General features: G+C 37.5%; 1 protein-coding gene across 2 annotated transcripts in view; it reads right to left on the reverse strand.

Moving 5' to 3' along the window:
* Window positions 1–2,117: 2,117 nt before the first annotated feature.
* Window positions 2,118–26,444, reverse strand: part of PLEKHA1 (pleckstrin homology domain containing A1) — a 57,418-nt gene continuing 33,091 nt past the window's right edge. Inside the window, exons 5-13 of one of the 2 annotated variants that reach the window (XM_007469546.1) lie at window positions 24,888–24,985; window positions 18,711–18,836; window positions 13,599–13,742; window positions 11,998–12,066; window positions 8,459–8,523; window positions 7,792–7,855; window positions 5,583–5,672; window positions 4,294–4,334; window positions 2,464–2,970 (exon numbers count right to left, since the gene is read on the reverse strand). In XM_007469546.1, the coding sequence (XP_007469608.1) occupies window positions 2,760–2,970; window positions 4,294–4,334; window positions 5,583–5,672; window positions 7,792–7,855; window positions 8,459–8,523; window positions 11,998–12,066; window positions 13,599–13,742; window positions 18,711–18,836; window positions 24,888–24,985 (908 nt within the window). In that variant the 3' untranslated portion in view covers window positions 2,464–2,759. Of the gene's footprint in view, window positions 2,971–4,293; window positions 4,335–5,582; window positions 5,673–7,791; window positions 7,856–8,458; window positions 8,524–11,997; window positions 12,067–13,598; window positions 13,743–18,710; window positions 18,837–24,887; window positions 24,986–26,444 lie in introns of both variants that reach the window. The other variant, XM_007469545.1, reaches the window with a different exon arrangement.

A 26,444-nucleotide genomic window follows, 5' to 3' on the forward strand; every position in this document is an offset into this window, starting at 1 on the left:
AAAATAAAAACATTTAAAATACTTTTCAGGGAAAGAAAATTAATAAAAATTACCAACACAGATATCCTTTATCCAGTTGCATTATTACTAGATGCTGGATACACAGCAAGTGTGGACTACTTGTTACTAATAGTGGGTTTGCAAGAAGCAGCCTCTAATACTTAACAGGGCATTTTTATGAGTGCAGGTCTACAGCTCACCTGGGGATCAGTATGTCCTCTGCACTCATCCTTATTCGTATCATACCGATCTAACCAATAACCAAACACCACAAAAGCAGCCTGCATGATTCAAACAATGCTTTGAAGCCAGAATAATTGATTTTGCTTTTCAGAACATGTTTTCTAATTAAGCAAAATAAGCTCTATTTCCCAAAAAGACTCATGTTTCCTTGTGCAATTGCATATCAAGTTATACCCTCCAAGTCTACCAAATAATCTGTCCTTAAATTCAAGTCAATTAACCAAACACATTTTGTACTTGCTCTATTTACTTGTTCACACAAGAACTGAACCAGACCACATGAGAAATAAGTTAGAATTAATTTTGAGCAATTTATTCTCAAGTCATTACAGTGTTCAACCAGTTTGATGTATAAAGATATCAGACATAAAAGTAAACAATGGGAAGCACATATATTCCCATTCTGAAAGAAGACATGTTATATATACAGAAAAAAATGCAGCAAATATTAAGGTATTCAAAGTAATTCTTTGACAATTCAGATGAGACATATTTACAGGAAGAGTATAAGTTTTAAAATAATTAAATAATTTTCATAGAATTATAAAAGTATTGAGATAAATATTAGGAGACTCTGACAATCACAAGACCATTTCCCTGTGCTATTTTATACAAGGGTAGTTCTATAAAAAGTCCCAAAATAGAGCTAATATTTTGCCACTATGGAATATACCAAATTACCAATACCAAAATATTAACATGAACATGCAATGTAAAAGCTGTACCAAAGAAAACAGCATTAGGCTCCTGAAATAGCCAACTGTCTACACAAGATTTCTTAGGTGTGTTCATGAAAAAAGAGCTTTCTAAAGGAGCTGCTGTAATGGATATATCTGCAGAGAAAGTGATAACTACTTAAAACCTTTTCATTCTATCATTCTCAAATGTAGCTGCAAAAAAGGAAAAATCTAACTTCTAAAAATATTAGCTTATGAATAAAAATGTTGAGTGGTGCATTCTTGATGCATTCGGATTTTTAAAGTGATGCTATGATAATTCTAGTATAATAGATAGTAACCTCTGGACCCCAACCACCACTGTAATAAGAAATCCACCCTCCCCTCTCTTTCTCAAACAAGAAGTCATCTTAGAAAATGAAAAGGAGAAACAGTGACATTTACGAATTCAAAATAAAACAGTACTTACTGTAATACGGCAAAATATCATAAAAATAGCAGCATGTGAAATTCAAGACTATTTTCTTAAAGCAAATGTTTAAGCCTGAACCGTAAAAACAGTACTTGGTCAAACTGGTCTATTACTCAACACCTGAAACTAACGATCTTTTAGAGAGGTGCTTATATTTATGATATCCCCATGATTAAATGTAAAGTCAAATATGTGTTTTAAAACATATATTGCACAGATAGTAGAATAACAACATTCTGGTATCTCTAACACAAAATGGTATGTTAATCTATGCTACTGAAAATTAATTTTATCCTAATTGTTTAAAACCAATCATGTAGGAGTTTTGAGCACATTAATCTCAGAATATTCCTAAACAAGATGAAAAAACACAGGCACTTGAATACAGGTTATTAGTGACAAAACACAGAGGTTACAATCGCATGACTAAGGGCAGTATGTCTTCACACATAAACTTGAGGTCTTTCACTGATCCAAATATAGAAATAAGAACTATTTTACAAAACTCTGACAAGAAAATCAGATCTCCAAGAAATTTCGTATCAAATAATTTTCACCGAATAAAGCAATGACTGCTGCACGTCTTAAGCTTTTACAAATAAATGTCCGAGATACGGTTGCATGAATTCTAATTCTCCCCTTTTCTCCACCCCAGTATAACACACAACCCTCACTAACTGTCCAATAATATCCTCTATGCAAAACTCACAGCTTACCTTGAGATCCAGAGCATCAAAAATGGCTATCATTTCAAAACTGTCCACACTGCACTATAAATTTTACAGCACCACAGACGTCATGAGTTTAGATACTTTTGTCTGGCAATATTTCATTCAATAATATTAACCGGTAAGAATGTGTAGAGATTGAACACTTAATTGGAAGTCACAGTAGCATTTTTAAAACAACCAAAATAAGTAATAAGCATTTTTCATGTTTTAAATTGTGAAACATTTAAATTGTCAAATTCACTTTGAAAAAATATCACACACACTTTTATCATCCCAATGAGAACAAAGCTTCAGACAGTTGATACTGAGATACTTAGGGCTTTTTTCTTTTTCTTTTTTTTTTTTTTTAAAGAAATTGCATTGAGTTTGGCCACACCCTAGCTTCTTGGCTTACCAGCTTGTAAAGAGAACATCGATGAGGCAGTACACTATATGCATTAAAGCCCCTTTCCCCTTTATCATCTTTGGCAAGAAGCCTCTTGAAAGGACACTGAGGGCGGATGAGGCGGGTCAGGCTCCACGTGCTTCCATCTCACACATCGCTGACTGGAAGGCTTGCGTCATCCAAGTCCACGGGGTCACAATCTTGTTCCTGAGGGCCATTTTCACTTTGAGGTTTTAGCAGAGCTTGTTCAGTCACTTTGGTAGCTGGTTCTCTTGGAGAGACAGTCTGGACCTTGAAGTTCCCTGGCTTGACCTTGGCAAGAGATTCGTAAAATCCTCGCTTCTCCACGGAAAAGCTTGAGACCAGAGAGTCGCTGCGAGAGGCTGTGGATCGCGGGGTGGCTGCTGTGGCACCGGCAGAGAGGAGAGCGTGTTTGGGTTCGGAAGGACAGCGGGAATGCTCCTGCAAAGAGGGGTGCTGGTCAGACACGGGCAATCATTAACGGCAAGGCTAGTAACTCAATGTGAGACTTTATTCTCTGAAAAACAAACAGAACAAAACACACACACACAGAGCAGAAGCATGAGCCATGCAGCATACATGTGCAAGTTCCTTCCCAAAGCAATGCATTTTTAGGAGTGAGTTTAGAGCGATGACAGCCAACAACCACTCCCACTAAGAAAAACAGTTCTTTTTTCTGAAGCCAAAGTTGGTATCTCTGACCTCAGTCAGCCTAAATGGGAATGCAGTGCCGACTGTAACTGAACTGCGTTTAACAGGGGGCCTACCAGTGCTACCATTTTATTTAAGAGTTTATTCTCAATAAACACTAGGAATTATCCCACACATTTTAGAAAGATTAAAAAATGAAAATGCAGAATATAAAAATAAAAGGCCATTATCTCTTTAATAAGCAAAACTCAACATTTTTCAAACCTATTATTTTGTCTGGCAGCCTCACGAACTTAAGTTTTTGGTTCCCTGAATTCCACTGCAAGCAATAATATCGTAGTCTTTTCACTTCTTATTTAATTGCATTTCTTTATTTTTGCATATGGCATACATTCATATGGTTTAAGATTTTAAAGGCAGAGAAGGGTACATATTTAAGCACTTATTAAAACTGTGGTGAAATAATTTCAGTTGTGAATATTCATTTCAATACGCTTCTAAGTAAACCAAATCTGAAGACAGCCTGAAATACGGCCATATTCCGAACGCACGGCCATATAGCTCCTAGTATACTGTGTTCATTTGTGACATTAGTGGCTTTGAAAACAAAGTGCTACAAACCACTAAAACACTCTAGATTCCCATTAGATGGCTGAATTTCACCTGAGATTTAATACACCATGCACACTATACTAACGTAGAGTTTATCCAATGCATGTGCACCTGTGAGTCTGAGCAAACTGTTACCACAAAGGTGCATTTTAAGTGGTGTAGTATAAAAAATTTCAAAATACACGAAACACAGAAATTGAAACTCTTGTGGCAATTCAGTAAATTAAGCTTTAGTAGATATGACTTTTTAAATTAGTAAAGTTGTCTTTTTTTCATTATTTATTTATTTTTTAATATCCGTATCCAACCTGATGACTGTAGTGAAATAGTTTGCGTTAGTGTTGACAAAAATCAGTTATGATAACTGCAGAAGGCAGTTTAGTTAACTCAACTTTCCAGAATCAGCTGTTAAGTAGTGAGTAAGTCCGGGCCCTCTAGTAAGAAGGCACGTTTGCGTGAGAGCCCACATACGTGCTGCATTCCCCAGTTCTGGACGTATACCTCTGTATACAAGGATTCGACAGCCTTCTGGCCTGCCGCATCTGGAACACAGTGCAAAGCTAAGATTAGAGTTAACCTGTACTGGAGGGGGGGAAGAGAAAGTTCCGCTGATAGTTACAGCTTAGAGAGTCCAATCTGCCCCCACCACAAAGCACAAAACACAAACGCCCTTCTCCAACTTTTCCTCTTCCCAACAGACATTGTTTTTGCAGAGAGTCTCATACTTGACTGCTGAAAAGGTCACATAAAACACAGACAGTTACAAAATTAACACCTATGAAAATAATTTCTGAGACATTCCAAACAGGATACAAGAAGAATAACTTTAAAAGTGAGAAAAATGGATTTGTATTTACTGATCTAGAGTCATTTCTAACAAGAAACGATTAAAAGACAATATTACTGCAATACTAGAAATGCAGGAAAATACTGGAAGTGCAGACTATCCAGCATCAGTGAGTCTAGATACTAAAGGCTATCATGCTCCATGTTAGACTATCTTCTGCAGACCGATGTGCTGCATTTCAAGGCGCTTCAAAGTTTTTCATTCCTTAGTAGAATTTGTATTTTCAGATCAGAGATCAGTGACCAAAGTATTCCAAAGCTAAATCTTATTCCTATGATGAACTTGTACATGATAAATTAAAAAGTAAAGACATTTTCCTTACTATCTGAGAATGTTTAGCTGTTTTAATTTTATTATTATACTACCAAAAAGATAATTAAGATAGTAAAAAGCAGCCTTTTAAATTAACCTAGTAAAAAATGAGAATGAAATGGAAAATACTGACTGAGAACACTAGATTATATTTAAAGTTCAAGCTGCTCAACTGTCTTACAGCACTAGTAAGGCAAAAAAAACCTAAACTGAAACTATAGGAAGTAAAAAGGAAATTGAGACCTTCACAAAACTGTGAATGCTACAACTAAAGGTGCCTTACATGATTAGGCCAAATACCATACTAAGAATTGGTAAAATTATATCAAATCTGGACCTACTGACAAGTAAGAACTCCTAAAACAAAACAAGGAAATGTTCATTCTTTAGTTGCCCTGCTTGTGCATTTAAGACAATACAATGCACAGAAAGTTATGTATACATAACACTACAGGAAGCATTAAATTAGAAATGCATTATTTTTTTTGCAAGTCCAATTGGTATGAAAGTCAACATGCAGATAAATCTCAAAACAGAAAGAAACTGAAAGGATTAGGGGGAGAGGAAGAAAAATAACTTGACAGGATCAGGGGACCCAAGGGAGTATCACCCCAGAGAACAGGAAACATACAGAAGACGCTGATCTGCCAGGTCCCCGCTGTGCTACAATGGCACCAGAGACTGCTTTAATCCAACTGTGCATCTCTTCAGGGCTATCAGCCTAAGGGGAAGGAAGGATTCATTCAATTTTTCCTCAAAATCAGCTCCTATGTCTATAAATCCAATGTATTCATTTTGGTAATTAACAGTATCAACAACAAAATCATTCTAAGGCAATGGTTTCCAAAAACTTTTACAAATCACTTTTTTAAACCAGGTTTTGCTGGGTAACTTACAGAGATGTAAGTTGGGCATGTAATGTTTTAAGATGACACACATCAAAAAGTGTCAATATGAATAATTATGGAGAGAAAACAAGAAGAGGAAGAAGTCAAAGAAAGACCTTCTCATTTCTACTGCTATACTGTCTGAATTTTCAAGATGAATATTTATGTAACTGTGCAGTTAAAAATCCACTGTGACATCATTTTATATGTTATTTTTCTAAAAATAATTTCTAGGGCTTCCCTGGTGGCGCAGTGGTTGAGAGTCCGCCTGCCGATGCAGGGGACACGGGTTCGTGCCCCGGTCCGGGAAGATCCCACGTGCCGCGGAGCGGCTGGGCCCCTGAGCCATGGCCGCTGAGCCTGCGCGTCCGGAGCCTGTGCTCCGCAACGGGAGAGGCCACAACAGTGAGAGGCCCGCGTACCGCAAAAAAAATAAATAAAAAAAATAATAATTTCTAACAGTACCCTAAATCGTCATATTCCAAAGCATCATCTTCCTTGATAGGACCATGACTTCCAATGTGAATTAAAAACCTTACTATGACTTTAATCCAATTAAACAAGGCCCTCAGAGGGGTGGAGAGGTATTGCCCTTTACTTCTGGGTTCTACTATCTAGTAGTTTAAAAATTTTAAAGATACAAGTAATATTTTTGAACCAATGATATTAACAAAGAGTTTTTAAAAGGAAAAACTCAAAGTAGGCAAAGGTAGAGTATACTTTCATTCACTACAAACAGGAGCACCAGTCTAGAAGTCAATTTGGCAAAATAAAGAGGTTGAAAAAAAGCTCACGCTCTGAGAGTTACCCTCGATCTAAAAACGTACTGTAAAGAAGAAATTCAGGCAAATTTATGCACAAAATGTGCACTACCACATTAAATCACAGTAAATGTACAAAAACTATGTAAATGAGTTATCAGTAACAGTACAGTAGAGAAACAGTTTAATTGTGAAACATTCATATAAGAGAGCATAGTTCTAAAAGGTTTTCAGAGAATTGGTTTTTTTTTGTTTTTTTTTTTTTGTGGTACGCAGGCCTCTCTCACTGTTGTGGCCTCTCCCGCTGCGGAGCACAGGCTCCGGACGCGCAGGCTCAGCGGCCATGGCTCACGGGCCCAGCTGCTCCGCGGCAGGTGGTATCTTCCCGGACTGGGGCACGAACCCGTGTCCCCTGCATCGGCAGGTGGACTCTCAACCACTGCGCCACCAGGGAAGCCCAAGAGAATTTTCAATGTAGAAAAAAATGACTATAATATAGTAAACAAATAGGATATAACACTATATTGATATCATATAATCCCATTTGTTATAAAAAGATATGCTCTAATAAAGGAAAAAAAAAAGAAAAAAAGAATAGTTGCCTGAATGTGGAATTCTATATGGTTTATAAAACACTTTTTCTTCATATTTCTGTATTTTCTAAATTTTCTGCAATAAGCATATGTAATAACTTTTATAAAACAAAATCAATGTTCTTTTCAAAAACTTCTAATCTAAATAAATGTGTTAAGTAAAAAGTGTATTTTAAACTTAAACATAGGATACTCTCTACCATTAGTGAAATGATAAGATATACTGTGTACTTTTATTATGGATATTTGAGCCCCCCTTCTTATAAAATTACCAAAAGGTGATATAATTAAAATTCCAAAATATGTGCAAAAATAATCCAAATTGAAAGTACACACTTAGCATCTAACTTAAATAGCACTTCCCTTCCTCCAAATAAAACTTAATTCCATTTGACTAACTTACAGCAAAGAATACCCCATTGGCTGAACATATGACCTGCCAATAATCTTATATATAACATTTTTTATTAAATTGGCAATTATATTTGTCATATTTTTTGCTTATTTTTATGAGCAACACATTTATTTATGTTTATTTCACCTCTAAAATTATTTATTTCTTGTTAGGAGGATCTATAATCTCCAAAGAAGTATCCTACCTGCACATAGAAAGTTCGAGACGATGTTACAATTTCAAAGAGGTTGTCTCTCATCATTATGTCACTGTTAACAAAAAAAATTTTCCAATTGTACTTAAATAGCAGTTGTTTGATAGTTTTCCTTTCACTTCTTTACCCAGTACCAAATATGTGTCAATGAGAAAATAAACATTAGAGATAAAATACTGATTTGAGAAATAGTAAGTGATCGTTTTCCAATTTATTTTTGCATTAAATTTTACATATTTTATATAGTTGTATGTATTTTTAGAAAGGTTCATAAAACAACTTTAAAATTCAGTTTTCAACTGTGAAGAAATCAGCTTGCTCAAAGAAACAATGGCACAGTTAACATTCTTATAAAGCTCTATTCTGCAGCAACCCTGAAATACTAGAATTAATAATACATCAATTTGTCAAATATGATAGCTGTTCACTTTAAATTTTCCCCTTTCCATTAATAAACTTAAGAACTGTTTCCTAATTTGTAGTTTTCAAACAAAAATATCTCAATACTCTGTTTCATCTGAAGGTTTTGAAAGTTTTAGCATAACCCACTAGCAATAACACAGAAAAATATCATCTGTAAGTACATCAGTTAAACTAAGGAATTATATATTGTGTAATAATAAGTTGTGCCAGGCACCAAGTCAGAGGTGGTGCTTACCTCTGCTTACATTCCTGGACTTTATGAACCTCTTTAAGTGGTATTACACGGAGAGGTTCCTTTTCCTGTCAAAAAAAGCAAATAAACAGATACATGACATATATTCTTAAAATGCTTTTAAGCATTAGTTGTTTTATTTAGAGCTCTATGCGAAAATCATGCTTCTTTCCTGAAGCACATCTAAGACATAAATCTACCTTCTTGAACCATCCAGCATCAGAATAGCTCAAATACTATAACCTGATACACACTGTGATTTGAAACAAGGAAACGGCATATAACCCATGTTGATATTATTTATGTGCTAAATGACAGTGTAGCTTATTAAAAACCATTAACCACCAGACTTTTCCTTGATGAACCCCTATATACCCAGTAAGTGGAGTACTTCCTATTTTGGAATGTTATTTTCATACAGAGGGTAGCAGAGTAGTGAATACCCAGCTTCTTTGAGTTAAATTTGTCATTTTAGGAATATCGCTTTTATATGAACACATCATTTTAACAAGCACAATTTATTAAACACTTACTAAGTGCCAGGACATCTGCTATGTTTTAAATGTGTTATCTCACTTTCCACAACCCTAGAATACATGCACTATTACTCACCTGAGGAAACAGGATTAGCCATATTAAGTACCTCACCTAAGGTTACAAAACTAGATATAAGGTTCACACATAAGATATAACTAGCTCCTAGTTAGCACAGTACTTACAGTAAACATTTCATGAAATACTATACACTGTATTTCACTGAAAACGACACCATGAGTTTAAGACATACCATTACTTTATGCAGTACTAAGAAAATAATTAAATCATGGCTGAACACTTTTTTAAAACCAAAATCTATTTTTTAAGTTTTAGAAAATAACTCATTTGCAGGTAAGCTCTAGGACGGCCTCTTCGCCTGCGTGGCTCTGGCCGCCCACACCGGCTGGCTGCCACTCCAGACACTCCTTCCTGCTCCTGCACCAACACCAGGGCCACCTGCATTGATGGGCCTCGCCTAGAAAATTTACATCTGAATTGTTAGGAACTGATGGGAGGAAAAGAGGGAAAACAGGGTGACGAAGGATCCCCCAATTTTTAAGGTGCTTTACATATTACAGATATTAATGTTTTATCTGTGATATATGTTATTAAATATTTTCTCGTTTTTCTTGTCTGCTGAAATCTTTTATACCTACTGAAAGAAACTTTTAAATTCTTATCTTTCAGAGAAACATACAAAAATATTTACAGATGAAATGATATGCCTAATATTTGCTTCAGAATAGGAAGGGAGAAGTAGGTGGTGGTACAGAAGAAACAAAACTAGTCATGTGTTGACAATTATGCGATCTGGGTGATGGCTATACAGGGGTTCAGAATACTATTCTATTTATTTACTTTATGTTCAAACTTTTCCATGATCAAAAGGTTTTGTAAAAGAGCCCTTTTATACTTTAAACATCAACTTTTATCATATATTATCCTTGAGCATATATAAAAATATAGAGGCAAAATAAATGGGTTAAGGTTTTTTAAAACCTCACATTCTGATCCCAGCTCACTTTCTGACTAGAAGCCATCAATCTCAGTGTTTTTCACTCCATACTATTCTCTGGGCCAGAAAGAGCACTGGTGATAATATAGCATTTCCTAAGAATCTCCCACACTGTGTCCCTGAGATTTTCTTCCAACTGCCAGCACCCTTTTCTGCAGGTTTTGATGCTGGTGTCTTCTGATCTTACCCAAAGGTGCTGTGCACACACAGGCAATGACAACTACAGCACAGCTGCTGCCTGGCTCCCTCACCTTCAGCAACCCTAAGAGACCTGAAGATTTCAGAAATGTTAAAATGGGGGGAGGGGATGTGCATCTTAGTAACTGATAAAGGTCAATAATTATATTTAAAGTGTTCAGCTTTATCTGTGTTTGCTAAATACTTAACATATTCCTGAATACACATAATATAATTTCCCTACCTCCTATGATAGTTCAAGTATTCTTTCATCTCAAACTTTATAGCATAATATCCACATGCAGGTTTTCAAATTATAGTAAATATTTCTATAATAGTTCTTGTCTCATTATAACTACTGTGGATGACAAGGGGACATGTCAATTTCTCTGGTAAAACTGAACTCCTGAAGGCCAGACATCACTGACTGCCCTCTTTATTCCCAGTTCCCAGTGCACCAGGGCCATAGAGAGCTCAATGAACGTCTGGTGCAGGAAGGACTCCTCCCAGAGGACTGGCATTAACTGAAAGCAACGAATCAACCTGCCAACCAAGCACAAGGGTAGCTTCTGAGACACCAAGCCTGGTACTTTTTGAACCAAATAACTACTGCTTCCAACTGAGGCTCTTAGGTTTTGAAGTCTAAGAAAGGGTCCCATGCTAAAATGGCTATTCTTGTTATGCTACGTCATTTTTTTATTCATTCAAAAACACTTATTATTTTCTAAGTACCTGGTGCTGTGTTCATAAAAGGGTACAAAAGAGAATCTTTGCTCTCAAGAAGCTCATGCAATTAAATGGTAAAGACAAGTATGCAAACAATTACAAAACACAGTGGGAAGTATTATGACAGAAGTGGGCATCAGGTTCCATGTATGTAAAGAGAAGCCACTAAATCCAGAGTCCAAAAGCTTTCCAGAAGAACAGACACCTGAGATGAATCTTAAAATATTCCCTTCCTATTCTCCAGTGCTCTGTTGTCCAATAGAGTAGCCACTAGCTATGTGTAACTACTTGAATTTAAATTAACGAATACCAAATACAACCGGTTTTAATTTTAAAATTAAATACAGTCAGGTTCCTCAGTCACACTAGCCATATTTCCAGTGCTCAACAGCCACATGTAACCAGTAGACGTGGCCAATGCAGATAATGGAACATTCCTATCAGTGCAGAGTTCAGCTGGACAGTGCTGTTCTGGTACCGTCATTCAAATAAAATGTACAGTTCCCCCCTCAAATGTCCCATAAAAAGAAGAGGTAGAATCGCACTCAATTTATCCAACAATCTATTGCAGAACTCAGGTCACATGACAGGAGTATTTTAAGTAAGGATGTTACTCAAACAAGTGAAAGATGGACCTTCAATCTTTGATTCTACCTTCAGATAGGACAAAAATATCTTATACGAAGAAACTTAAAAGTCCATCTGAAATAGGAAAAGAAAATATCAAGAGAGGGCAGGGAAGAGAAGGCAGAAATCAGAGGGTCAAATGTTGACTTTCAGAGACTTAATTCTTTCTACCACCTCCTCCAATGCCTTCAGAGGAAATCTGTAGACCGAGGGGTTCGGATATTTTTAATTCTTTCAAGGTAGAATGCCTTTGAAGATACACTCTTTTTATTTAAGACGTATTTAACAAAAATACCATTAACCAAAAGCATCACAACAAAATAAACTGAACTGTATATACCTCTCAAAACCAGAAGTTAATTATTTTAAAAATAGAAAACAGGACAAGAAATTATATAATCACCACAGTGTAACACTTGTCAAACATTTTTAAAGCAACATTCATGACTCAGCAACATACCAGTTCAGATTTGAAGTAGCCTATTGTGTTTTCATCCAATTGAAAATATCTTCTCTTCCAGTTTTTCATCTATCAGAGATGAACACAGACATAAAACTTCTGTTTCTAAGAATATCAAATGTTAATAACAACTTAATTATTTTGATATGAACCCACAATCAGAAATGTCAAGCACTGGAAAACCTTACTATCATCCCTTAGTGAGGAGGTACAGGAAATTTCATCTCTTTTGCTACTCAGGCCTTGAACCCCTAATTCAACTCTGGTGGCTGGCTTTCAGCTCTTACTGTATGATTTTATAATATGGTCTTATTTTTTTTATGCTCTAAAAGTTTAAAAAAAAAAAAAAAAAGCACTTCCCCATCCCCCACAAAGTAAATGTTACCAAGAGTTCAACAACAAGCACAGGAAATGTTATTAAACCACATCAAGCTTCTCATCTGTAAAATGCATGAATCCTTCTGTAGGTACTTTATGATACTAAGAAGGAAAGCAACACATATTTAATAAAGTGAATATGCTTTGTACAAATATTTTCTGTCAATGAAATATAGCTTTTGTGAAAGTGCTTCAATATCTCTAAGGGTTAGTTAGTATTTTGGATTTAAGAGTAAAACAAAAAGAAAGGAATGTCTCTTTAAAAGCCCTAATTAACACTCGACCTGATGAGAATTCTGATGTTACCTGTAGACACGCTGGAATGAAAAACCTTCAGCCTAAAGAAGATCGCACAATTAGGGCTGAAAGAACCTTCCTCTGGCTGACCTAAGCTAATCAGACTTGCCAGGAGCCAGGTGAGGTCAAGCAGAACCGCCAGTAGACATTTAAGTACTTCTTTACTCACAGAAATTTTAAAATTTTATTTTTAAACTTTGAAGTTTATTTTCTCATGAAAGTCTATAGATTTAGTTCACATTTTAGAAAGGTATTCTGGATTCATAAACACTGGTAAATTTACTTGCTCTTCCCACAATTCACCATTATGGATCTGGTTGTGTGAGACTATCTGGGCCAAGATGTAATAGCTCTTACTAAGGACCAGGTGCTATGCTAAGTGCTTTCTATTTATATCTTTCAAAAAAGACCTCTGGATGGTAGGTTTTACAATATAATTTTCCATAAAAAGAAACTGAGAGCCTGAGAGGTTAAGTAGCCCAAGGTCTCAGTGTTTTCAACTGGGGTCGGCCCAACCCCGTATCAAGTAAGTGATCCTTCCACACCCTGCTCCCCTGGTCTCCCCTTTCCTGCCAATCTCCCTACTAGAGCTCCCTTTCCCTGACCTATTCCCAAGGGGGTAAAAAAAAAAAATCAACAGAAAAACTTTCTGGAATAAATTTAAGCTGTTAGGAAGCTCAGTTAAAATTGAAGGTTAGTGGTAATAAGCATTAACTTATCCAGCCACCCACAGACCAAGAAAATAATAGCACTGAGTTTTGAACACAGAATAACCCCTATTCTATCCGATGACACCTGGTCAGTAAGCTGGTCTTTCACTTTGGATCTTTCAAAAAACAAAGCAAACCCTAACCCTAACCCATTTTGAGAGTTTGCTAATATATACTCATTTTTCATTACTTCACATATTTTGTTAAACTACTCACCACTGCTCCTTGTTTTACACAATATCCAGCTTTGATAACTGCACTATCCGAAGACGGTTTAGGAGTAAAGTAAGGAAGATGGCTTTGTGACCGCTTCAAATTATTTCTGTCAATACTTTCACCACATTCATTTACTTCTTCTTTCTAAAATGAAGCAAAATAAAGATATTCCTTTTTTGCTTGTTTACCTTCAAAGCATACTTGTAGTTCACGGTGTCATTCTAGTAGAAAAATCTTAAAATCTATCTTAGTTCAGTTAGAAACACGGATCTTGGAGTAAAGAGTTTTCTAATTAATTTGAGATACTTAATCATAGCTTTCAATACCACTGATTAAACCACAGATTTCTATTTCTCTTTTTCTGCAAAAGTCCTGCCACCAGTGTTTTTTGGTTTTTGTTTTGCTGTGGGGGGGGGGGCGCTGGATGGGGGGGTATAACTTTTAATTTTGAAATAATTATAAAGATTCACAGGAAGTTGTAAAAAACAATGTACAGGAGGTCCTATGTACCCTTCAACCGGTTTCCCTCAACAGGGAAACTGTATAACTATAGCACATTATCAAAACTGACACCGAAACGTTTCGCAGACCTTATTCATATCTCATCCGTTTTACAGGCATTCATTGTCTCTGTATATATCATTCTATGCAATTTTTCATATCTCACCCATTTTACATGCATTCATTGTCTCTGTATATTATGCAATTTTATTGCCAGATCTCTGTAACCACCACCAGAGCCAATGTACAGAGTGTTCACGATAGGCTCCCCTGGGCTACCCTTTTAGAGCTTCTCTCCCCAGTTCCTTGGCAGCTGCTAATTTGTTCTCCATCTTTATTATTTTGACATTTAGAGAATTTAATATAAATGGAATCATACAGTAGGTGAGCTTTTGAGATGGTCTTTTTTCACTCTGCATTCACTTTGGAGATTCATCCAGGTTGGTCCTTGTACCAACTGTCTGACCCTTCTCATTGAGAGTAGTATTCATGGTTTGGATGTACCACTGGCTAATTCACCCACTGAAATGGCACTTGGGTTGTTACCACATTTGGGCTATTAGGAATAAAGCTGCTGTGAACGTTCACGCTGTTTCTGTGTGAACTTTCATGCTGTTTCCATGTGAACATAAGTCTTCATTTCTTTAGGATAAATGCCTAGGAGTGCAAATCCTAGGTTAATACACTGATTGCAAGTTTACTTTTATAAAAAACTGCCAAACTCTTTTCAGAGTGGCTGTACAATTTTACATTCCCACCAGTTATGTATGAGTGATTCAGTTTCTCCTCAGCTTTGCCAGCATTTGTGTTATCATTAATTTTTAGTTGAGTCATTCTGATAGCTATATGATGATATCTCATTGTGGTCTTAATTTGCATTTCCTTACTGGCTAATGATGGTGAATATCCTTCCTAGCACTTTTTTTTTTTTTTTTTTTTTGCGGTATGCGGGCCTCTCACTGCTGTGGCCTCTCCCGCTGCAGAGCACAGGCTCCGGACGCGCAGGTTCAGCGGCCATGGCTCATGGGCCCAGCCGCTCTGCGGCACGTGGGATCTCCCCAGACCGGGGCATGAACCCGTGTCCCCTGCATCAGCAGGCGGACTCCCAACCATTGCACCACCAGGGAAGCCCATATCTTTTATCTTTTGATGAAATCTCTGTTCATGAATTTTGCCCATTTTCTAACTGAACTGTTTGGTATTTTTACTATTGAGTTTTGATAGTTCTTTATATCTTCTAGATACAAGTGCTTTGCTGTATATGTGGTTTTGCAAATATTTTCTCCCAGCATGGTGCTTTTCTTTTCATCCTCAACAGACAAAACATTTTTAATTTTGATAAGGTTCAATTTATCAATTTTTTCCCTTTATATAGATTGTGCTTTTGATGTCAAGTCTAAAAACTCTTCACCTAGTCCTAGATCCTCAAGATTTTCTCCTTTGCTATTTTCTAAAAGTTTCACAGTTTTAATTTTTTTTTTTTAACAGTTCAGTCCAGTGCTTTTAAAAACCTAACTATACTCAGGTTTTCATGTTCCCCAAAGCATTAGCCTCCTGTTTATTTATAACGTACAACACAGGTGATAATCTATTCTACAAATCAAGCAAAGGTGTATTTTCAAGAACTCCTAAATCTCGAGAGAAAAACTAAGTACTCAAGTCATATCTTAGGGAATTTTCAATCTGTTCTACATTTAGACAGGTCAACAGCACTAACTATGTACTTAACTTTGTAATCCTAGCACTTAACCTGCTAAACCAATAGTTACTGAATAAATTAATCATGCAAATTAGATGTCATTTTGTTACTGTTATCTGAATGCTTTTATAATGAGTAAATACTACTTTAAATAAACTATATTGTAAAATGATAAAGCAATACAATTCTTTGGGATCTTTTTAATATTGCACCTGCCATACGCTCTTAGAACCTACTGAATAATCGATACCAAAATTAAAACACAAATCTTAATTCTATACAAAATTAAGACAGCCACAGATACAAAAAACTACAATATCTTAATACAACTAAAGACAAACTGTCTTAGCTCTTCTATCAACACAAGACATAATACAGGTGAAAGCAGCTTAGTCTAGCTCTATCTTAACCAGAAGTCTTACAGGTTAAAATCATTACTTTTTTAAAAAAGTAAATACACACACACACACACACACACACACACACACACACACACAAATTCCTAGTTTATTTTTTATCCAACTTTGGTGAAAAATGTAACCTCCCATTAGGGCAGGGAATTTTTGCTCATTAATACATATATCCTCTGTCTAGCATAAAGAAAGCACTCAATAATTAATTAACTAATAAGTCTTTTAAGTACAAAAAGGCACACAGGTAATGAAAATGCCTAACATTGGCAATATCAATTAATTACCTTAAAATTCTTAGTTTCTCAACTGCTAGTAATTTAATTTGCATTACAAACTCATTTACTTAAGAGCAACCCACGAAATTTAAGTGCATACAAGTTTTAATTTCATCAAAAACTTTAAAATAAATTTATATTTTCCATAATACCCAAGAGTAAGAATTAATTCAGCATACCAGTACTTTGGGGATAGAACTGACTTAAAATTCCAGTCTTCTGTTTAGTTCATCTAGGCCAGGTTGTAGAAAAACAGGTTTAAAAAATTACACATATTTACAAACACTTTGACTTGGCAATTTTCTCTCCAGGAGTTTATCCTTTAAAACATATTATCTATGGCTCTAAAGTTTATGCTACAAGCATGTTCATCAAAGCATTTACGAGATAATGGAAAATATCTCGTTGCCCCCACCTGCCCCACACTTCCTGGCACAGGGCTCCTAAAACCCTTGTAATTTCCTAAGTGATAAGAGCACTAGAGGCATCTTTTGTGCTAATATTTGGTCTTTGACCCTATTTCCTGACAAAGAGTTCATAAATCCCTTGGAATTTCCTGGGTGACAGCATGTCTTTTGTTCTAATAAGGTGACTCTTGGTGGACTCCTGAATGGGGGATAGTCACCAGAAAGACCAAGTCATGATTAAAGGCTTGGAATTTTCAGCCCCATTCCCTACTCTCTAGAGAGGGGAGAGGGGCTGGAAACAGAGTGGATGATCAATCATGCCTACTTGATGACGCCTCCATAAAAATCCCTACAATATGGAATTCAGAAAGCTTCTGCGTTAGTGAATTAATGGAGGTACTGGGAGAATGGTGCACCCAAAGAAGGCATGGAAGCTCCACACCCCTTCCCACATACCTTGCCCTACACACCTCTTCTGTCTGAATGTTCATCTGTATCCTTTACCATATCCTTTTACAATAAACAGGTATACAGTAATTAAACTGTTTTCCTAAGTTCTGTGAGCTGCTTTAGCAAACTAATTGAACCCAATAAGGGGGCCACAGGAACCTCGAATTTATAGCCCATCAGTCAGAAGCACAGGTAACAACGTGGACTTACTGACATCTGAAGGGGGTGGAGGGGCAGTCTTGTGGGACTGAGCCCTTCACCTGTGGGATCCAGATAGGCAGTGTCAGAATTGAGTTAAATTGTCGGACACCCAGCTGGTGTCACAGCATTGCTTGTGTAGGGGAAAAAACCCACTCATCTCGTGTCAGAAGTGTTGTGAGTGTAGCAGTGTGAGAGTACAGGAGAAACACAGGAGGAAGAGTGGGTTTTTCCTACTTCTGTTAGGGGAGCCACTGACCAAAACCGCCCACTCTGGCCAGGCACGATAGTAACCACTTGCATGAGTTATCTTACAACAGGAGGTCCTGGTATGGAACATAGAACTAACAAGCTACCACCAACCAGAAGAATTCGGGAAATATCTAAAGGACAGAGGAGACGCCAGTCCGTATACCCTACCAACCTCCCAGAATCCTTCTCACTGGAATTCATCTTGGCTGAGCGATGCACGCGCCACCAGGAAGAACCCTGAGTCAGAGTGATTGGCCAGAGACAACCCCAAAACTAACCCCATCACCATAAACCCTGAGACTGTGAGCCATGTGGCAGAGCACTTCTCCTGGGTTCCCTTACCCTGCCACTCTCCACCTGGGCACCCCTTCCCAATAAAGTTTCTTGCTTTGTCAGCACGTGTGTCTCCTCAGACAATTCATTTCCGGGTGTTAGACAAGAGCCTACTCTTGGGCCCTGGAAGGGGTCCCCCTTCCTACAACACTTACATTGTTTGTAAAAGAGAAAAGGAAAGAGAAAGGAAAAAGAACTCTGTCCAACCACAGAGGGTTTGTGATTTATAGTAAATTCATGGCAAAACTACTACACAGTCATGAAAAATGACATGAAATAATTTTTGATGACTTGGAAAATGTTTGAGATGTAAGTGAAAAAAGCTGTTTACAAAGTATCCCCATTGCTAGGGGCAAAAGTACAAAGAAAGGCTCAGAAGAAAACATGAAAAGTGTTAAATGTTGTTTATGCTTTCCAGATATTTTACAATAAAAACATATATCTGAAATAAGAAATAAATATAAAATTTTTGTATTAATTATTGCATTAATTCAGTAAAGATGTACTGTTTGACTTTTGATAGCAATACAAAAATCAATATGCAGTAGTTAAACCATCACACAATAGAAGAATTAATTTATTACCTGAGTTGGGGTAATGATGGGCACACCACCAACAATGTCAGTTCTGTAAGATACTTGCTTCTTCCCACATTCACCTTGGCGACTTGGGTTATCAGAATGAGGTTGTGAGTCTGACTGCTTTGGTACCTAAAATAATAAGTCAATGAATCATTTTGCAATAAGCATTATATATGAGACCCTCTTTATCACAGAATTTCCAACTGATCATCAATTTATATATAATTGGCATATATAAAAATTATTTTTAGTATATGCATATACCCCTTTAAGTTCTCATACTAATTTTTCTTTTACAGTATTACTTTATGACACAGCCATCATTTACTGAGTGCTTACTTGGGCAGGTACTATTTCATATATTTTCCCATTTAACCCTCCTGTCAACCCTATGCACAGGGGGAGCATCGCCACCGTAGCAGTAAGAAAACAGGCTCAGGGGCATTAGGGAACATAAGTTTTTTTTTTTAATTAACTAATTTGGTTGCACTGGGTCTTGGTTGCAGCAGGTGGGCTCCTTAGTTGTGGCTTGCTGGCTCCTTAGCTGCAGGACGTGGACTCCTTAGTTGCGGCACACAGGCTCCTTAGTTGTGGCATGCAAACTCTTATTTGTGGCATGCACGTGGGAATCCAGTTCCCTGACCAGGGATCAAACCCAGGCCCCCTGCATTGGGAGCACAGAGTGTCATCCACTGTGTCACCAGGGAAGTCCCAGGAACATAAGTTTAGATCCTGGCTGTTCCACTTTCTAGCTAAGTTCGTGTAACTCTCTTCCACACTTAACCACTATACTACATCCCTAGTGATCAGAGCACTTGACATTGTATTACATCTCTGTGCTGTTACCTTTCCCTTTCCTCCATTCCTGCCCAAGATTTTGCAACATCCCGAGGACAGGGGATCCCAGGGGATTTTTAATATACTGTCATTTCTAGAAGAAAAATGGAAAAACCAATGTAAATTTTAGTATATTTTTAGGGTGATATTAAAGGTATATTTTAGGATATTCTCATGTATGATTAAATCCTCAACTTCTTGAGAGGGAATAGCCACTTTTTATATGGGTCACCTTTTAACAGCACATTTCAGCTAATACATAAGTTGAATAGATAATTCTGTCTCTGGTTTCAAATTCTTTTAATGCCATTTTCTGTTCTTAAGGATAACTTGGCCACATTGTCAAAATAATTGAAATAAATGATGCTGTTCATTAGAAAACACTGGGACTTCCTTAGCAAATTGTTTCTGGGTGCATTGAACTTTATAGCACTTTCATTCTTAAGTATTTTTGCAAATCTCGTTAAGTAAAATTCTGTCCATTACCGTATTGCCTTTAAAAAGCACTCCAAAATGTGCAACCTCTTAGAAAAAAACTCTTAGAAGAATTCAGGCTTTCCCCTCCAGAATTCATTTCTCTTCTCTGCCTTTCTTGTTTCCTTCTTTCGTTTCTTTTTTTTTTTAACTTAAAAAAAGTTTTTTTTATTTTTAAATTTTATTTATTTGTTTTTTATTTTTGGTTGCATTGTGTCTTCATTGCTGCCCATGGGCTTTCTCTAGTTGCAGTGAGTGGGGGCTACTCTTAGTTGCGGCGCACAGGCTTCTCATTGTGGTGGCTTCTTTTGTTGCAGAGCATGGGCTCTAGGTGCGCAGGCTCAGTAGTTGTGGTGCCCAGGCTTAGTCACTCTGCAGCACGTGGGATCTTCCCAGACAAGGGCTCGAACCCATGTCCCCTGCATTGGCAGGCGGATTCTTAACGCTGCGCCACGAGGGAAGCCCCCTTTCTTTTGTTTCTGCCCACGACTGGTATTGTAGTTTAAATATGGAGAGAGGGTGGAGGGTTGGCCTAAGGCCTGGGGAGAGAGTCATTAGGGGAAGCATCTGAAAAAAAAAAAAAAAAAAATCCTTCCCTATGCTGTTAAACCTACTGCTTCTCATTTGTCCTTGTAATAAAATAAAACGCTAAGTAATTCCAATGTTACAGTTCAACAATTAGCTTAGAATTGCATTTTTTTTTTTTTTTCGGTACGTGGGCCTCTCATTGTTGTGGCCTCTCCCATTGTGGAGCACAGGCTCCGGACGCGCAGGCTCAGTGGCCCTGGCTCACGGGCCCAGCCGCTCCGCAGCATGTGGGATCTTCCCAGACCGGGGCATGAACCCGTGTCCCCTGCATCGGCAGGCGGACTCTCAACCACTGCGCCACCAGGGAAGCCCTAGAATTGCATTTTATAATAAAAATTATCTAAATTGTAAACATTTTATTCCCTAAGAACAAGAAAAATATAAGCAAAATACCCACGAATATAGTAACTCCCTTAAAAATTCTGAATGAAAAGTTAGTCTCAATACAGTCATTAAAATAAACATATTTTCAGGACCAAAAAAGCCAGTCAGGCAACTGTTTAATGAGAATCAGAAAAGTGACCTCCCTCGACAGATGGCAAATGTCAAAGACATTGAACATGCTTGGTTTCATTGCCTATTGCCTTTTTTCCCTCTCCCTTGCTTCCCTATCCTTTATTGTTCTGACTGTTGTTTTGTGAGGGATTTGAATGTATTTTTGGCAAGCATTTGCATATGATCCTAACAGTAGGAAATTCTAATAGTAGAAAAAAGAAAAGGTAAAGATGACTAGAGAACAGATGAACAAAATGGAGAATAATGGCAGGGCTTAAAGACTGAAACCTAAAACATTCAGGAACAAACTCTTGGGTGTTAGGATCTTTCTGAGGGCTCTACCCATGACCTGCAGGCTGAAAACCACAAGTATAAGGCCTTATACTTTGGGGCACATACTTCTGTTAGGACTAAAGTCCTGTATTCAGCTTATTCTGTCTACTCCCAGTTGTCAATTAAAAAAAAAAAGTTTAGAATTTTGGCCATAATTTAAAAACATTAATTTTTAGATTAAAATCTAATATTGAGGGCTTCCCTGGTGGTGCAGTGGTTAAGAATCCACCTGCCAATGCCGGGGTCACGGGTTCGAGCCCTGGTCCAGGAAGATCCCACATGCCCCGGAGCAATTAAGCCCGTGTGCCACAGCTACTGAGCCTGCGCTCTAGAGCCATGAGCTACAACTACTGAGCCCGTGAGCCACAACTACTGAAGCCAGCACGCCTAGAGCCTGTGCTCTGCAACAAGAGAAGCCACTGCAATGAGGAGCCCACGCACCGCAACGAAGAGTAGCCCCCACTCGCCGCAACTAGAGAAAGCCCGTGTGCAGCAACAAAGACCCAACACAGCCAAAATTACATAAATAAAATAAATAAATTTATTAAAAAAAAAAGATTTGATTTTCCAAACTCTAGTCATCAATACTTCCTTCAGGGTTGTTCCTCTACTACTGCTCTTCCTCCTTTTTTTTTTAAATAGGGGGAAAATTTTTTAATGGTAGCCACCAACACACACTCCAAAAGACTTCATGAAAGTAAGGAAAGCCATAAACTATGGTGTTGGATGATGGTCCATTAAGACGGCATGGTACTACAATGAATAAGTAGATAAATAATCACCATTCCCTTACCCACTACCCTCTAATCACCTCTATTCTGAAACCACATACCTCCAAAATCTAATTTTGGATTTCCAAAACTTTTAAGTTTATATATTACATTGTACTCAGCAGACTACTAAATTACATAGGTTCACCAAAATGTCATTTGGAGTGACTCCACAGAAAGGTAAACTGCACATATATTAAAATGTAAACTTGAAATATTCAAAGAAATCTACACGTAAATCACCAGCAATTTCCATAGTAAAGTATGACAAAGATTCTGCACTGAAATGTGTAAAATGCATATGCAAAACTGGTAAGATTTTTTAAAGAATAAAGTTAAAATATATCTTACTAAAGCATGGGAAATTCTTTCATTGCTATTCTATGAGTTAATGTGTATGTATATAAAACTGATTTTTAGTAAGTGCTATCAATTCTATACTCACTTTAATATAGTTACAATCACTTTGTTGACTGGCTACGGATTTCTGTATCTTAAATATATATTCTCTAAATGTGAATTATAAAAACACAAATATCAACAGATTCATCTTAAAAACTATAAAAATTTCAACATGTAACAGCTGCAAGACCACAAAAGCTATTTAAAAGTCCACATACTTTGAAACATTACCCAATTCCTAATCAGTTTCTCTTGCATTTGAATAAGCTTAAAGTGTCACTTGTATGAAATGGTTTCATACCATTAATAAATTAGATATAGCAATTCAAGAATCTCCCAAATGGTAAAAAGCCTGAGACCATTCACTACTTTTTCTCTTAAAGCTCTAAGAAACCAGTGCTGATTATCATTGCAAATGTAAAAAAAATAGATTAATTCAGTAAAGTTACTACATGCTGTCGTTCTAAAGAAATTTTCCAAATAGGGAATATTTATTTATTAAGAGTCAAAAACAAACAGTTAAAACCTTTTAAGAAAATGTACTTCTGAATCAGTTTAAAATTGCTTTCCTGAAACTGCACAAACCTAAAATAACTGCTGCTCCACGTACAGATCAGATGCAGTGTGTGGCTGTTTTCCGTCATGTGGTAACAAGCTGTTCTGGTGCAAGATAAAAAATCGACTTAACTCTGAGAACAGCTTTAATTATATTAACTCTTTATTGTGTTGTGATATAAATACGGAATCACTTATTTAAATGGAAACGAACATATGCTGTCAGGGCATATGTTTTTAAAGAGTAAGTCGTTTAGGGTCAGTAAATAACCTCATTTTAGTAAAAATACACTTCAATTTACACAAATCTCACACAGGACCTCCTTGCCCACACTTCCCATGCGGGCCTGCTGTGTGTGTTTTCTCCACTGGTGTGTAAAGAGGAAAAAGGGAAGGAGAGGCTTCATCAGGGAACAGTTCCTGCCTACTTGCTCATCAGCAGCAGTAGTAAACTCTCCCCGAAGTTTGTTTTCTGCTTCAGGGTCAAAGAGTAAGGAAGGAGGCTCTTTTTTTCAGGAAGCAGTGAGGTGCTGCACTTCAGGATTAGGCTCCAGAGTCAAGCAGATGGGGTGGTTCATGGCTCCACAACTTACCAGCCATTTAACCCATAAAAGTTACTCAATCCTTCTAAGTCTCACTTTTCCAGATACTTTATGTACAACCTTCAGTGCAAGGCCCGGCACACTATAAATAATCAAAACATATTGATTTCATCAGAAAACCAAGAAGAGAAGCCCAGGTTGGAAGCAGGAAGCTACAGCACAGGAGGAAAGTGCCCGGGAACTGGAGGGAAAGAAGCGATGCCTGAGACAAACCCCTCAAGGACCACGCAGGCAGGACCCTCTGGTTGCCACAGCTCTTCGGATCAGTCCCTATCCCCATATGTCATTTCTAAGCCCTTTGTCTGCCTTGTCCCACTCCTATGTTCAACTCCTACCTACCTAACGGCAGTCCCAGTCACTGGCTTAGAGGAGAGAAGGAATGCCACTCCTATTCCCTGGGTAGGTGGCAGGAAGTCTCTTAATCTTCCCTGGGGGCAAAAACATATCCTCAAGGTAAAACTCTACATGCATTTTCCCCTAGAAACACTACTGTAAACAGTGGTTAAAATCTACAGTAAGGGACTTCCCTGGTGGTCCAGTGGTAAAGAATCTGCCTTCCAGTGCAGGGGACACAGGTTCGATCCCTGGTCGGGGAACTAAGGCCCCACATGACGCGGGTTAACTAAGTCCAAGCGCCACAACTACTGAACTTGCACACCTCAACCAGAGAGCCTGCATGCCGCAAACTACAGAGCCCACGTGCTCTGGAACCCTCACGCCACAACCAGAGAGAAGCCCGTGCGCTGCAAGGAAAGATCCCGCATGCCTAAACGAAGATCCGGCATGCTGCAACTAAGACCCGAAGCAGCCAAAAATAAATTTTTTTTAAAAGTTAAAAAAAAATAATAAAAGTATCATAAATAATTTTTTTTTAATTTACTGTAATATAGACCCTTATTAGGTACACAATGGGTTAAAAAGGCATCTATGGGCTGATTTTAAGGGCCAATAGTTACCATGTACAAGAAAATTCATTCACATTATAACCTGTCTTTTAAACAAACTTTGATTAACTCTGGGACAAACTGTTGGTAAGCTGAAGACACTCAGTAAGCATCGTTACAAACTGTAAAGATCACATCCACACATTAAAATTTTTTCACACAAAAAGTACAAATACTTACTGTAATTTTTATAGCTTTGTTCAACACATTTACCCATTCTACTAGGTCCTGCTGATCATTGGCTTGTAGGAAATATTTCCTCATCCCTGCATTCATAACTGTTGAGAGACAAAACAAACTACAACATATGAAATTTTGCACTTGTTACCTCTAAATTTATGTCTGCAGCAGCCGAAAAACCTCGCAAGCTTCAGTACTGTGATTCTCTCGAATTTGACAAAATGTTAGACCATATATTTCTTTTATCACTCAATAACACAGGTAAAACTCTCGTTTTTAATGGCCACGTTTTTCAGTAAATGTAAAAATACCACAATTTATTTAGCCAATCCTCTATCGATGGACATTTAGGCTATTTCTGATTTTTGAAACTATATAAAATATCCCAATGAAACATATACATATGCTTCTCCACACTTGGGATAGCATTAGCATAGGATAAATTTCTTAACATAGGCTTATCGGGTCAAAGAAAATTCACATTTAACATTTTTATAGATATTAGTAAATTGTCTTCTCCAAAGGCTGAATCCATTTACACTCCTACCAATAGTGTATCCAAAGGCCTATCTTGTCGAATAGTCCTCACCAGTACCTCTTGTTTTCAGCCCCAAGGCTCTGTGACATTATTTCCTAGACTTCCTTGCCAGCACGGGCAGAAGGGGGCCATGTTCTGCCAATGGGAGCTCCTGGCGGGAGCCTGGAAGGTGGGAGGGAGGTGGCGGAGGGGACTCCCATGCAGAGTCCTGCTCTTGCTGGTCTCCCTCCAGCAGCAGCCAACACACAACGGCCACTGCTCCAGGCTCTTCTGCTGCTCCCTCCCTCCATCAGCCTTGCAGTCCCCTCAGAGAGTCCTAGGTTCTGGTAAGACCATCTCCTCCCTTTCCTCTCTCCAGCCCTGGGGATGGTAGCTCCTTCATGCAGGTTCTAATCTGTGGGTTACTTCAGCATTCCCTTTGTGCTCCTTCAGCCTTTCAACATCTGGTTATCCAATTCCCTGTAACAAATGCCCTGGGTTTGAAATGCCAAGTGTGGTGTGTTTTCCTGACTCTCGGTCAACCTAACTGGTGAAAAATTATACCTTGTTTAAACATGAATTTCTTTGATTACTGAGACAAATTAGCTTTATATGTTTATTGGCCACCTGCATCTGTTTTGTGAGCTGTTTATTTTCTTTACCCATATTTCTCCCGAGTTGTTGATTTATTTTTTACTGATTTATAAGCACTTTTGTATTAATCCTTTGTTTTATCTCAAGTACTTTTCCCAGCCTATTATCTGTCTTTTCACTTAGTTCATGGTATCTCTGATCAATCAGAACCAGTCTATCTCAATCTTCTTTTCCTTTTCCTTTAATGATTCTAGCTTTCACATCATATTAAGACAGTCTCTCCAACTCAAGATTATAAAAATAAACAGCTTTATTTGTCCAGCACTTATGCATTTTCTTTACGTTTATAATCTTAATACATTTGGAACTTTTTATGCAATTTAATTTACATACACCCCTTTAGTCACTACTGACGTCTATAAAGCAAAGCACACCTGCATACAGTT

Source organism: Lipotes vexillifer, unplaced genomic scaffold (genome assembly GCF_000442215.2).
Source record: "Lipotes vexillifer unplaced genomic scaffold, Lipotes_vexillifer_v1.1 scaffold240, whole genome shotgun sequence".
Taxonomy (NCBI): domain Eukaryota; kingdom Metazoa; phylum Chordata; class Mammalia; order Artiodactyla; family Lipotidae; genus Lipotes; species Lipotes vexillifer.